General features: G+C 46.7%; 1 protein-coding gene across 1 annotated transcript; it reads left to right on the forward strand.

Moving 5' to 3' along the window:
* The first annotated feature begins 830 nt into the window (after window positions 1-830).
* Window positions 831-14,802, forward strand: LOC117060996. Its single transcript, XM_033173640.1, has 5 exons — window positions 831-1,012; window positions 6,113-6,289; window positions 9,182-9,281; window positions 12,728-12,858; window positions 14,216-14,802. The coding sequence occupies exons 1-5, from the start codon at window positions 947-949 to the stop codon at window positions 14,492-14,494; spliced, it is 753 nt and encodes a 250-aa protein (XP_033029531.1). The 5' UTR covers window positions 831-946; the 3' UTR covers window positions 14,495-14,802.
* Window positions 14,803-14,962: the final 160 nt, after the last annotated feature.

Below are 14,962 nucleotides of genomic sequence, written 5' to 3' on the forward strand. Positions count from 1 at the left end.
TTTATTTCTGGTGCTTAACGCTAAACGCTTGAGCCGCTGGTTTCCCTCACTGCTTACCCAGAAGCCGAAGACATGATACTTAGGCCTATAGCATCTTTAAAACAGTTTCTTGGAAGATTTTTACCTCGCCTTTCAAAAGCAGATTGTACATGTAATTTTAAAAAACCACACGCATAAACTCAAGAGCCCACAGAAACCCGACAATCCTCAATCCTCCGGCGGCTGGCCAGAAAAAGTTCCCCTTCGGCAATGCACACCCAGAGCAAGCGGTAGTTATTTGCGGCAGGGTGGAAGTTGATGTGTTAATTTCTGATCCATTAAGGGCTGCAATTCAGTGGTAGCTCCCATCCTTTTGCACGGAGGAATTCCTCGACGTCTCCGGGTCAGGCTGTAAATAAAAGCCTACTGTGGGAAACCTGGCTATTTTATTTATTTCATAAAATTTATACAATGCTTGATTGCAAAAAGAACAATGTGAAGTGTCTGTTTTGTGCAATTAAAGAAGCCGGGGGCGTGTGATTCTCCTTGCACGCCTTTTTGGCTGCAGGGAGGCTGCGAACCCATCTACAAAAGATGGGTTTTTCTGCAATATCACCTGGCCACATCTGCTGTTCGCTCTCGGAAGGTGCAATGTGACACACAACCACAATCATAAAATTGGAAGGGTTCCCCAGGGGGCATCTAGTCCACCCCACTGCAATGCACACACGCATGGGAGCGCGCGGAGGAAACCCAAGTAGGGTCTCCATCGTTAGGAAGTAGGGTCCCCGTGTCGAAATGGGGGGCGGTGGCTTGGGGGGGTGGGGCGGTATAAGGGAGGCCTTTCCGGGCATGCGCGCATGCTCTCGCCTCCGGAGGAGCGCTGGGTATAAAGGAGGAGGCGCCGAGCCGCGCCTGTTCGTCCTTCGGCCCTTCCCAAATCGCGCAGCGGCTGGATCGCGGCATCATGATGGCGAGGCGTCTCCTCCTGGGCACCAGACTCTTGCAGCTCCGCAGTCGGGGCTCCCTGGGCGTGAGTATCCCCGAGCCCAGCGCAAAAGGCAGCCCGGCTCGGCTGGGATGTCCTCGCGGACATGTGCGTCCGGGAAGTGGGCAGCGCTCCAGAAGGGGGCGCTTCCCTTTGGCGCAGCTTCCTGCGTCTTTACGCGCTGCCCAGGTTGCGTTTGCGCCCTGGCTAGGCAGGGCCGGCCCACCCCACCCAGGAGGCAAGGGGAGGCAACCGATCATAGAATGGTAGAGTTGGAAGGAACCCCGAGAGTTCATCTAGCCCAACCCCCATACAAATTGCTAAAAATGCTTTCAAAAAACGGGTCTCTATAACGTTTAACCGGGAGACACCAGCCACACATTCCAGTCCTGGCGCCACTGCACAGTGTCCAGACTAAATAGCATTCTGCTCCTGCAAGGTCTGATCCCCTTGGTTGAATCAACGAACATAGGTAACATTAAAACCACAACAAAATAAAATAAAAAATTCCTTCCAGTAGCACCTTAGAGACCAACTAAGTTTGTTCTTGGTATGAGCTTTTGTGTGCATGCACACTTCTTCAGATACACTGAAACAGAAGTCACCAGACCCTTAAATATAGTGAGGGAGTGGGGCGGGTATTACTCAGAAGGGTGGGGGGAATGGGTGATCAGCTGATAGGTGTGGAAAACCTGTTGAGGACTCTTAACGATTGCAATTGGTCTTACAGGAAAAGGCAAGGGGTGGGATGGCTAAAGATAGCTTTGTCATGTATAATGAGATAAGAATCCAATGTCTTTGTTCAGACCAGGTTTCTCCATGGTTTTAAGTTTGGTGATTAATTGCAACTAATCACAAAGACATTGGTGACTTCCGTTTCAGTGTATCTAAAGAAGTGTGCATGCACACGAAAGCTCATACCAAAAACAAACTTAGTTGGTCTCTAAGGTGCTACTGGAAGGAATTTTTTATTTTATTTTATTTTATTTTGACTATGGCAGACCAACACAGCTACCTACCTGTAATTAAAATCACAGGTCACGCCCCAGTAGAAGTTACCCTTAAAACAGGAGAAGAAACACAAACCACCCCATCATGGCCCTTCCGTCCTAACCACAAATAAACCAATTAGAGTCTTGCAAAAACTCTCCAAAACTACTTCAAGGAAAATGATGCTACAGTTCCCAGCATCCTTGACAAACCTCAGCTCCCAGGATTCCCCTTTTGGGGGGGAACCGTGTGCTTTGAATGTGCTTTAAGTGCTGAAAACCTCTGTTCTTTCCTTGAATGCCTTGGTCCCCTCTAACTCTTAATTAATTTCATTGTTGCTACAACCAGGTGCTCAGAAGCCCCTCCCCTCCTCCAGACACATTTTCATTTTTTTTTTAAAGCAAGGATAGCACTTCAATGTTTACACATACTGCTCATAATTCCACCCAGCAAAATGGGTATTTGAACTACGGAGCCTGCATAGCTCAGTTGGTTAGAGCATGGTGCTGATAAGGCCAAGGTTGCAGGTTCAAGCCCTGTATGGGACGGCTGTGTAGTCTTGCATTGCAGGGGGTTGGACTAGATGATGCTCAGGGTCCCTTCCAACTCTGCAATTCTATGATTCTATACTTTGCAGGACTGGCGTAACCACAGCCCCACACCTCCAATATGAGTGTGTTAATGATAAGACTTTCTTTGCACTGACACTGGCAGGGTAGCTTTTTAAATGAACTCACGGGGTCACTTTTTTGGAATGCAGTCCAGCAAAGAGAAGCTGCCCCAGTGACCCCTCTGTTACTTAACCCATTTCTCTTTTCACGCTTGGAAAAGTTTACATGTAAGGCAGGGGTGTGTGAGAGATAGGGTGGTGGTGCTGTTGTTAGAAGTTCCTGATAGCTGTAGCAGTTTTTGGTTTGTTGTTGTTCAGTCGTTCAGTCGTGTCCGACTCTTCGTGACCCCATGGACCAGGGCACGCCAGGCACGCCTATCCTTCACTGCCTCTCACAGTTTGGCCAAACTCATGTTAGTAGCTTCGAGAACACTGTCCAACCATCTCATCCTCTGTCGTCCCCTTCTCCTTGTGCCCTCCATCTTTCCCAACATCAGGGTCTTTTCCAGGGAGTCTTCTCTTCTCATGAGGTGGCCAAAGTACTGGAGCCTCAACTTCAGGATCTGTCCTTCTAGTGAGCGCTCAGGGCTGATTTCTTTAAGAATGGATAGGTTTGATCTTCTTGCAGTCCATGGGACTCTCAAGAGTCTCCTCCAGCACCATAATTCAAAAGCATCAATTCTCAAGAGTCTCCTTTTTGGTTAGAAATACATAAATGCAATCCCCGCAAAGTTAAAAAAAATCCTGCTTTTTGAAATATATTAATGTTTTGCATTGCTTTATGTTGGGGTTGTATTTTATATGCACATTTCCACAAACGGCCTCAGATATTCCCCAAACAACCTGCTTGTTAAAGGCTTATTTATGCAGACCCATTGGTGAAACTCTATCCCGGGTGCATCCTGATAACACTGACATTCAGAAATGGACTTTCTATTATGGTCAGGAAGAAAGAGATTACTGAAGAAATTTCGCTGACTGGGTGTTGTGTGACTAACAATGCAAGGAGATTTCAACAGAAAGACGAGTTCTGCCTTTGCTAGTCTAAGTGGAAATGGCTTATTGCTCTGCGTCTCTTTAATTGCACAAGCATTTGTTTCATTGCAAAAGAATGGCTGGTATTTTTTCACACTGTGAACAGCTCATTTCATTGCTTTATGCCAAGGATTGGGAACCTGGGGCCATGCAAATATTGTTGGACCAGTTGGAGTTGAACAATATCTGGGGGGTCAGATTTGCCCAACCCCATCTGCGACCCAACAAGTAAATCCTTCCCTCAATTCTGCACGTTCACACTTGAGTTCTTATTTTGAATTTGATACCATTCTTCTTTTTAAAAACTATTAGTCATAACAGTCAATCCATTGTTCTATCGCAACACTGTATGCTGCCTCTTGAGCACTTGTTGCATTTCGGAAAGGCAGCAACCATGTTTGATTAGAACAATAGGTCTGTTTGCTTTTAAAAATAAGAACACAGTGTCTCGAAAACATCATTTGCCCAGAGGAAAGCAAAAAGCCCACAAGACTAGAAATACGATTTGGAAAAGCACAAGCAAATTTTACTGCCTATGCAAATTGACTTTAAAGCTTAGCTGAATTCCCTCTCTTGTGAATGCACGCCAGACCTTTCAATTTTAAGAGCTCTAAAGTAGGGAAATGTTTGGCAGCCTTCTTACTTCTGCTGTTAAAGAGACGGGGGTTGGTCAGCATGGGGGTTTTCCAACGCTCCTCAGCCTCAGCCAGCTTGGCCAATGTTCAAGGGTGATGAGAATTGTAGTCCATAAAATATGGACGGCACCACATTGAATCATAGAATTGTAGTGTTGGAAGGGACCCCGAGGATCATCTAGTCCAACCCCCTGCAATGCAGGAATATGCAGCTATCCCATACAGGGATCGAACCTGCAACCTTGGCATTATCAGCACCATGCGCTAGTCAACTGAGCTATCCATATCATATTACTTAACATCTTGAGATAGCTTGCCAACCTCACTTTCCGTTCACAGAAGCCTGGAACTGGAATGTGTTAGAATGTAGGAATTTTAAAAGCAGCCCTGCAGAATCAGACTAAAGCTCCCATCTAATCCAGTATTCTGAGAGGTCAGCCCCTAAACCTTCACCAGCAGAAAGACTAAGCTCAATGTCTTGCCTCTAATTGATGCTGCAGACCCTCCAAGTGTCCCTATTTTCCAGGGACGTCCCTGATTAAGAGAAGCCGTCCTGGTTTCTGATGTGATCCCAGAATGTCCCACTTTTCCTTAGGATGTCCTTATTTTCATTGGAGAAAAATGTTGGTGGGTATGGAGTTATCCAACCCGCAAACTGTCTGAAGGCAATCCTGTATAGGGAAGTTTTAAAAATGTTTAATTGTGTTTTTATATATGCTAGAAGCGGCCCAGAGTGGCTGGGGCAACTCAGTCAGATGTGTGGGATATAAATAGTAAAATGATCATTATGGAATGGGATGTCCCTATTTTCATCGGAAAAATGTTGGAGGGTATGCTAATCCATCACCCTGCAATGCAGAAATATGCAGCTGTCCCATACAGGGATCGAGCTTGCAACCTTGATGTTATCAGCAACATGCTCTAACCAAATGAGCTATTGGCTATCCCTGCCCTCCACAATAATGAGAAGACACTCAGATTTATATACAGTATCTGTGCCAGAAGCCATAGAACCATGCAAGTGGTTCTGCATGCAGCCGACGGCTTTGTCCTCTGCCATCTGGCAAACAGTTACAGTATTTGCTTTTAAAAAGTCACTCAGTTTCAATACTACTTGAAGCTCTCCTCTTCAAGCATTGTAGGGATGCGGGTGGCGCTGTGATCTAAACCACCAAGCCTCTTGGGCTTGCCAATCGGAAGGTTGGTGGTTCGAATCCCCGCGACGGAGTGAGCTCCCATTGCTCTGTCTCAGTTCCTGCCAACCTAGCAGTTCGAAAGCCCACCAATGCAAGTAGATAAATAGGTACCGCCACGGTGGGAAGGTAAATGCCATTACCATGCGCTCTGGCTTCTGTCATGGTGTCCTGTTACGCCAGAAGCGGTTTAGTCATGCTGGCCACATGACCCGGAAAGCTGTCTGTGGACAAATGCTGGCTCCCTTGGCCTGAAAGCGAGATGAGCGCTGCAACCCCATATTCACCTTTGACTGGACTTAACTGTCCAGGGGTCCTTTACCTTTACCTTGTTGGATTTCTTTAAATAAAACCCACTGCATTGGATCCTAGCCTTTTTTGGATCCTAGCCCTGCAGTGGTGCCAAAGAGAAGAGAAATCCAGCTATTCTAGAACCTCATGGAGCTGGTAGATGGGGAACCAGCAGCTCTCCAGATGTTGTTAGATTCCAGCTCCTATCAATTCCAGGGGTGGTTGATGATGGTCAGGGATCCAGAAACATCTGGAGAGTTGCAGGTTCCCCCATCCCCATGCTAGTGGGTTTACAAGTTGGGTTTGCTTTTTACACTGACGAAGACAACATCATGATGCTGCACTATGTCAAACAGAAGATATTTTCCTTCCCCGCCCCCTGTGTTTCTAGCTTCTGCCTCGCAGTTTGGCGTCTTCCCCGAAAACTCCTCAACACTCTGCACCTCAGAACCATGTGTACAGCACAGAGGGGGGGAGTGCCAGCAAACCGTCCAGGCGCTATCCAGTACCCAACAAGAAGGATTTGCCATATGATATAGTAGAGCTCATGGAGGAAGTGGAAGTAAAGGTAAGAGGAAAATCTGCTGGGGGAGATGGAATCTCGTCCTTTCAAAGAAACTTGGACTACCTTAAAGCCAGGTGTTAATGAATGGTTGGATTTTGAAGGGAGGGAGAACCAAAAACCAGATTGTCTTGATTTGGCACACTAGGTGATATGACCTTCATATCAGAAGTTACTGAGCTGTGTGGTTTATCTTTGACTAGAAACAGTGTTAGAAACTCAAATATATCAGCTAATCGCCAAATGGCACCTTAAACCTAGGTTATGGTAACCACAATGGAATGTTTAGGTTCCTTTTTTCCTTTTTTTTTGCAATGCACTTTATTATTAGAGTGGCTGGGGAAACCCACCCAGATGGACGGGGTATAAATAATAAAATATTACTACTACTACTACTACTACTACTATTTCATTTATATACCGCTTTACCTTTTAAAGAAAAAAATCTCAAAGCAGTTTACAACACATTAAAACATCAAATAAAACAATCCAAAATAAAACAAATTCAAGCTTCGAGGAAAATATTTCAGATCCTTGTCTATAAGTGGCATTTTGTTTTCCTCCTATTTATTTACCTACTGAATTTTAGTAGCTTGCCCATAGCAGAAGTACTCTAGAAAGGCAGTGTGGTGTAGTGGTTATAGTATCGGACTAGGACTTGGGAGTCGGGGTTCAAATCCCCTCTCAGTCATGCAGCTCTGAACCCTACCTCACAGGGTCGTTGTAGGGATTAACAGGGGAGGAGGGTGAACCATGTACTCCTTGGAGGAAAAGTTGGGAGAGAAATGCGATAAATATGCTCTTCTGCTTAGCTTCTTAAGAAAGTTGGAGGGGCCGGCCAGATGGAGATGTCGGTCGCCAACCTGGAATTCAGAGATCTCCACGTGGTCACAGTTGGACCCACACTAGAAATAGTAGCAGCGGTAGGATAAGCAAAAAGCTTTCTGTGAACATAATGGCTACAAGAGAGTGGCAGGATTGGGCCGGCACCTGTGTCTGCTTCATTGCCCATCCAGGGGCAGTTGCTACCTGTTGTGGGTGGAGGCGGAATCAAATGACTGTATCAAAGCTTCAGTCTGATGCAGCTTGTGGCTTGTGCTACTACCTGATGCAGCGAAAGGCAAACCTGTATTGTAGACCCGCAAAATCAGGTGTGGCATGTATGGTGGCCCTTCTGGGACCCATTTACAAACCACCTGCTTTTGTCTGGGAGTTGCAAGAACTATGAGGGTATCTGAAGAAGTGTGCATGCACACGAAAGCTCATACCAAGAACAAACTCAGTTGGTCTCTAAGGTGCTACTGGAAAGAATTTTTTTATTTTGTTTCGACTATGGCAGACCAACACGGCTACCTACCTGTATGAGGGGATTGAGCACCCGGCAGCTGAGCTGGTGGGCTACATTTGGCTTAGGGAGTCTCAGGCCTGACATTTTGGAACGAGGAATGCTTGTTAGACTTTTTCTTTCATGGCGCTGTGGTCCAAACCACTGAGCCTCTTGGGCTTGAAGGTCAGAGGTTCGAATCCCCGCAACAGGGTGAGCTCTCATTGCTCCGTCCCAGTTTCTGCCAACCTAGCAGTTCAAAAGCACAACTATCTTCCTCTTGTACACAAACAACTAGTGCGTTAGGGAGAAGACTCCTACCTGACATCCTAGCTTTGAAAGTGCTGTATTTTAACGGGACGAAGAATTCAAAGGTTCAGTCCTCTGCCCCACCAGCACTTCTTGGTGGTACATCAAGACATCGCCAAGTGATGCCGCTAAATACACCCTTGTTCTCTTACAAGTGGCCTAATGATGTGTTCAGTAGTGGCGCTGTGGTCTAAACCACTGAGCCTCTTGGACTTGCCAATCAGAAGGTCCGCGGTTCAAATCCCCGCGACGGGGTGAACTCCCGTTGCTCTGTCCCAACTTCTGCCAACCTAGCAGCTCGAAAGCACGCCACTGCAAGTAGATAAATAGGTACCACTGCAGAGGGAAGGTCAACGGCATTTCCGTGCGCTCTGGTTTTTGTCATGGTGTTTCGTTGCACCAGAAGCAGTTCAGTCATGCTGGCCACATGACCGAAAGCTGTCTGTGGACAAACGCTGACTCCCTCAGCCTGAAAGCAAGATGAGCGCTGCAACCCCATAGTTGCCTTTGACTGGTCTTAACCGTCCAGGGGTCCTTTACCTTTATCCCAGCTCAGCTGATTTGTCTATCTTGTCCAATATGGTCTACTGTAGCAGGTAGCAGTTACCCAGGGTTTTAGGCAAAGGAGAGAGACTTTCCTAGTCCCTGCTTGCTTAAACCTTTTATGTGGAGAAGCCAAGGATTGATAAGCTGAGACCTGAGTGCAAAATATGTGCTCTGCCACTTCCTCCCGCACTGCTAGGGGGATTGAGAAGGGGAGACTTGCTGTTTTCTAGTAATTGACCCGTGAAAGTGTGGGGGAGTGGAATGTTATTAGATTATTTTACTATTCGGCTGTCTGTCATGTTTTTATTATGCTTTTATTATTGATGTTCTGTTGTTGTTTTTTCTCATTTCTGGCAAAGGCTTTATTTTAATTATAAAATGGCAAAACGGAATCCCCAGAAATGACAGATCCATCACTTGAACCAAGACTCTGCTCTCATACAAGAATCCGCTATTATTGATGTTCTGTAATGTGTTTTTAATGTTGTACACTGCCCTGGGATTTTCTGATAAAGGGTAGTATCTAAATTGAAATAACAACAACAACAACAACAACAACAACAACAACAACAACAACAACAACAACAACAACAAATAATAATAATAATAATAATAATAATAATAATAATAATAATAATAATAATAATAGAGAAAACTATCAGCATCTTCTCAACTATTTTAAGGTGATTGACTGGTGTTTATTCTTAATTCTCCAACAGAGTGGGTTTTTACCCAACGTGTTTAAGGTTATGTCTCACCGACCGGCAGAATTCAGAGCATTCTTTGCTTATTACAATGCCATCATGAACAAGGAGACAGGTAAGAACAGAAACCATACTTGGTCTATCTTAATGTGACTTGTTTAATTCCACTAGGGCAGGGGTCTGCAACCTTTAAGACAAAAAGAGCCACTTGGACCCGTTTCCAAAGGAAAAAACAACAACTGGGAGCCGCGGCAAAACCATTGCGACATTTAAAACACTATTTACACCCCCCCCCCTTTCTGTACTTCTGTAAACCTTGGGAGCTTCCCATCACCACCCAAAAAATCCTACAAAACAACTTTGGAACAAGAGACATGTTGCTATGCCCTCCTCCTCTGCCTGCTGGAGAAACTGACAAGCCTGGCATCGAAAAGAAAACTTTCTCTTGGATTCGGGGCTTTTCCACAAGCCCCCCCTTCCTGCTGATGATCCATGCACGCAGCGACAGGCCTCTTCGCTGGCTTCGCCACCCCCTTCCCCAAATTCAGCAACTCACCCAGTTTTCACAGGCACAGGTAAAAATGGGGCCCCTCTCTACTCCCCCCCTGCATTATCAATACCAAAGGCATTAAAAGGCAGGCCGCCACATACCGAGATACACATGCACGCACCATAGCTGTCAAGTTTCGGATTTGAAAATAAGGGATCAGCACCCTCACCTGTCCCGGGGACAACTTCTCAGGGACAGTCCACGCCGCGGTAATCCCCCCCCCCAGGCTACAAATTAATTTGCGCCAGGAAAGAGCTCTCAGGAAAGAGAAATCAGGGCAGAGAAAAGAAAGCACTTATTCACGCAGCACACGGTTAACCTCTGGAACTCCCTGCCACAGGGAGCAACGATGGGCACCAACTTGGATGGCTTTAGAAAAGGATTATGCCAATTCATGCAGGAGGAGAGGACACTGCAAGCAGGTCCCATTTGTAAAAGAATAAAAACGAAACAATAATAACCTCAATGAACAATTGTGTGCCATCCCAAAGCTTGCCTCCTGCAATTACCAAAAGAAGTTTAATTTCCTCTCCAATCCGTTTTAGAAATTAAGAGAAGTTAAGAGAGCAGCATCTCTTAGAGGTGACATGGGAGAGGAATTCAATTGCCCACTCAGCCACAAAAATCCCCGGAAGGCTGTTGGCCAGTCACTATCTCTCAGCATACCGTACCTCAAAATAGTGTTGTATGGATAAAAGGGGGCGCATGAGAACCATGCTTTTCAACTCCTGAACAACAACAAAATATGGCTCTGAGGTTTCAAAAGCAACTTAAAAAACCCAGACCAGAAGCTTGTTTGTTACAACAAATGAGGAGGAGCAGGATTAAGACTGGGCAGGGAGTATGAAAAGTTTTGAGAGAGCAGAGCAAGAGAGAGATCGATGGTGGGGGAGATGTTTAAGAGAGGAGAGACGGAAAAAAGAAACTTTTTTAAAGAATCGGCACTGATCGAGGGAGGACCTCCAGGGTCTTTCCAGCCCTTCTCCCCCCCCCCCTGCACACCCTCGCTTTTCTTTTGAAAGGCGTTCCGAATGATTGAAAAGTAATCACCGTGTCAGTTTCACCTTTTCTCATGCAAAGTGAGTGTCGCAGGGAAGGCTTCTCGGGGAAGGAGGGAGGGGGAACGAGCGAGTGAGCGAAAAGTGTGGAGAGGTGGAATCGTTTGAGGCACAAATCGGAGAGAGACTGGAGGGGAAACGACCCAGTGAGGGAAAGATCCACAGAGGGGGCAGCGATGGGGCTTGAGGAGGGGGACGGGAAGAGAGGAGGAAGGAAACCACCCAGGACTCAAACCATCCGCAAGAAGTCACAACTCCAGCTGATCAACTTCACGCTCTTGCTTCCTCCTCCTCCCGCGGCTCCCCCCCCCCCCCCGGCAGGCGAGGCGTCTCGCAAAGATCTTACCTCGTGGAGTCGTTGCCTCGTTGAATCCACCAGCCCGCAGCAGCTCCACGGCGGCAGCAGCAGCCAAGCACCTCCTGGACATGCGCCAAGGAGGGAAGCTGCTGCTGCCTGCTGCTGCGCCTGCGCCGGCAGAAACGAGGCACAGCAGCAGCTTCCGGCCAGCTGGAGGGCGGGCTGCCGCCGGCCAGCCGGAGAAGCGGGCAGGCGCGGCGGGCCAGGAGGATGGCGCAGTGGGCGCAGCCCAGGCGCGCCAGGAGCGCAGCGCAGTGCCCTCACCACTCCGCGCCCCAGGCAGCCGCCCCGGAGCCGAAGGAGGAGCGCCTGTTGCGCGCTCACAGTGGCGGGCCGCGGCGGGGACGGCCCCGCTCCGCTCCGCCAACTGCGCTGCCGTCACCGCACCAGGCCCCGCCCCCCGCGCCTCCCCCTCGGCTGCCCCCTCCCCCTCTCTCTCCCCCCTGCAAACTGCCCCTCCATCGCGTGCAGGGCCGGCGCGTCTTCCCTCCGGCCGAGCAGTTCTCAGGCGCAGTGCCCCCACCACTCCGCGCCACCTCCGCGCCCCAGGCAGCCGCCACGGAGCCGCGGCAGGGCCGCGAAAGAGCCGCATGCGGCTCGCGGGCCGCAGGTTCCCGACCCCCGCACTAGGGTGACCCATGGGTAAGATGAGCACTCATGCTACAGGCCTTCCTTGGTTCTGTCAACAGAAATAAGTACCAGGCAATAATAATTTCCACCGGCTCCAAAGTTCTTTAAGGCCTCTAATCAACCAACAAACAAATAATGGCATTCCAGAACCCCTAGCTCAGCACTGGATTACCTCAAGGAACACCTCTCTCGTAATGAATCTACCCAGACCCTGAGATCATCTTCTGAGGCTTTTCTTCATGTGCCTCCTCCATGAGAGATCTGGAGGGTTACAAAAATGAGATAGGGCCTTTTCTGCAGTGGCTCCCTGTTTGTGGAATGCTCCTCCCTTCTCAGTAGCGGCGCCCGCCCTGTGGAACGCCCTCCCATCAGATGTCAAAGAAATAAATGACTATATGACATTTAGAAGACATCTGAAGGCAGCCCTGTTTAGGGAAGTTTTTAATGATTGATGTTTTAATGTATTTTTAACCTTCTGTTGGAAGTCGGCCAGAGTGGCTGGGGAAACCCAGCCAGATGGGCGGCGTAGAAATAAATTATTATTATTATTATTATTATTATTATTATTTATTTATTTATTTATTATTATTAATTCCCAGGAAGTTTCAGCTGGCGACTCCATTGTACACCTTTAGGCACCAGGCGAAAATGTTCTTCTTTAACCAGTTGACATCCAATGCCCTTTTAAATGTGTTGGGGGCAGGAGGGATTATTGGATTGTTCTTGTTTTTGTTACTATTACGTATTTTGTAACCCATGACCTTGATATTAAGAGTCTCATGCTGTTCCAACTGAGCTATCCAGAGCTTTTTTCAATATACCCGCTGCTGCTTCTCGCTGATAGCATTTGGACATCCAATCTATCTATCTCTTAATGGTGGTATTTGTGCATGTTGGTTAAGTGACTCAATCCCACTGCCACTATAGAAATATGACCCACCTTCTGCATGTCTATTCTTCTATAGGAAGCCTAAGCAAGGCTGACAAAGAGCTCATTGTTGTGGCCACGAGTATTGTTAACAAATGTCCATACTGCGTAATTGCACACGGTGCTCTACATCGGATATACTCCAAAAAACCAACGTTAGCAGATCAGGTTGGTACACATGTCTGTCTTACTCGTCTGTCTCATCTTCTTACGTTTCACTTCCTTGCTTAGGATTTCTCTCCAGTACTTGTTTCCTTGCCACTCGTTGGCTAGTTTCACACAGATACTTGGCGAAAGAATTGCCAAACAGGGAAGGGAATTGTATGAAGGGGAATGGTTTGTGTTTTTTCTGGATTCAAATGCTAGTTTTCTAAATATGTGAATTGCCCTTGTTAAATCTGCAAAGCAGTTTTATTCTTTCCTGTGCGTCAAACGGGCAATACGATGGCAAAGCAGTCTAAAAGTGCCTTCAGGTTGATGTTTATGATAGGTGACCTTGAGAGGTTACTGAAGAAGGCATAACAAAAATTATGCCGTTAAGATTCCTTGCATTCTGCATGATAGGAAACCGTGGACTTGATCAGTTTGTATTGTGGTACTAGATACTGAGTACTTTGCCACTGGATCAGGTCATTTAAAGGTCCTATGAAGCAGTTGGAAAAAAGCTGCTTTCCGAAGGCTTAGAATTCCATAGAAGAGGGCTTTTCGGCAGATGCTAACCTTGCTGCCATTCATGCACTTTTAATCATTTTTGAATGTTTTTAAATACCTGGTTCTTATTGATAATTCTAATGTTTTGCTTTCTATTTTTGTAAACCGCTTAGAGGTTCTCTTACAATCAAGCGGTATATAAAATTTTGCCAAGTAAAATAAAATAAATAAAATGGCGTTATGCTACAAACCCGAATTCTGTGTTCATCCTCTGAGGCCCTTCTTTGTTTGCCTCCTCCAGGAGAGGTCCGGAATTTGGCAACACGAGAACAGGGCCTTTTCTGCAGTGGCTCCCTGTTTGTGGGATGCTGTCCCCAGGGAGGCTCGCCTGGTGCCTTCATTACATACCGTTAGGTGCCAGGCAAAGACGTTCCTCTTCAACCAGGCCTTAATATTCCACAGTCTTTTAAATGTGTTTGTGCGATGGGGGTATTGTTTTGTTGTCTTTGTTCTAACTATTTGTTTGTGCTTTTACCTTGCATTTTTATAATGTGAACCGCCTGATATCTTACGATGAAGAGTGGTATATAAATCCAATTAATAATAATAATTAATAAATAAATAAGAAGTTGCACTTGGCAAAATTCCCTCTCTTGTACAAGGAGCAAAGATAGAGGAACCCTTTAGGCCTTTGCATCACCCTGTTCAGGATCTGGCAGCAATGCATTGTGGTTCATGTTCACGGTTGCTCCCCAATCCTTTTAAGCCCTCGTTCTCTTTGTCCTAAATGCTGCCAGTAAATTTGGTCCCCTTAACTGGTCTAGCGGTTGACCATAACTGCCAATAACCTCCCGTGGCTCTTGATTTTGTGCAGGTCACTGTGAACTGGCAAATGGCCGAGCTGAGTGATCGGGAGAGGGCCATGGTTGAATTTGCACTCGCCGTCTGCCGAGCGGATAATATCACCGAAGAGCACTTTCAGAAGCTGGAGGCGAACGGGTTTGACCGAGAAGATGCCTGGGACATAGGCACAATTACAGCCTTTTTCGCCATGTCGAACCGCATAGCTCACTTCACAGATATGCACCCAAACCCAGAATTCTACGTCATGGGAAGGATACCGAGAGAGAAAGAGAAGAGCAATGTCTCCTAACAAGGCTTGCTGGCACCCAGATCATTGCAAGGACATTGGGCTCAGTGACAGGCAGGAGGTCAAGATGGGCAAATGTTGGATCCGCTGAGAAATGAAATGTGCTTCACTTTCTATTGTGCTATACTTTTGAAAAAATGTTTTCTGGTAGGGTCTCAATTGTAATGAGGTGCTCTGAAGACACGGCGAGATTGGAGATTTGCTGCTCAGTTTCTTTGGATTGTCATAAGCTGTGTACTGTGATTTCTTCATAACTGCAGAGTTAACACTTTTGTCATATCCGTTGTTTCTATTAAACGTATTTCAGCAAGTTTGTATCTGCTGTAGCAAATCTTTTAATGGTCAGAAATTGGAAAGAGCTTTTTTATGTATACACTGGAGAAGATCAGGAGGAAGATCTTTCCTCTGCAAGTATAAAATCTCTGCTCTGTTGGTCTCCTTGGAAGGTCTTCTCGGGAACAATTCCATCTG

This window comes from Lacerta agilis, chromosome 16, assembly GCF_009819535.1.
Source record: "Lacerta agilis isolate rLacAgi1 chromosome 16, rLacAgi1.pri, whole genome shotgun sequence".
Taxonomy (NCBI): domain Eukaryota; kingdom Metazoa; phylum Chordata; class Lepidosauria; order Squamata; family Lacertidae; genus Lacerta; species Lacerta agilis.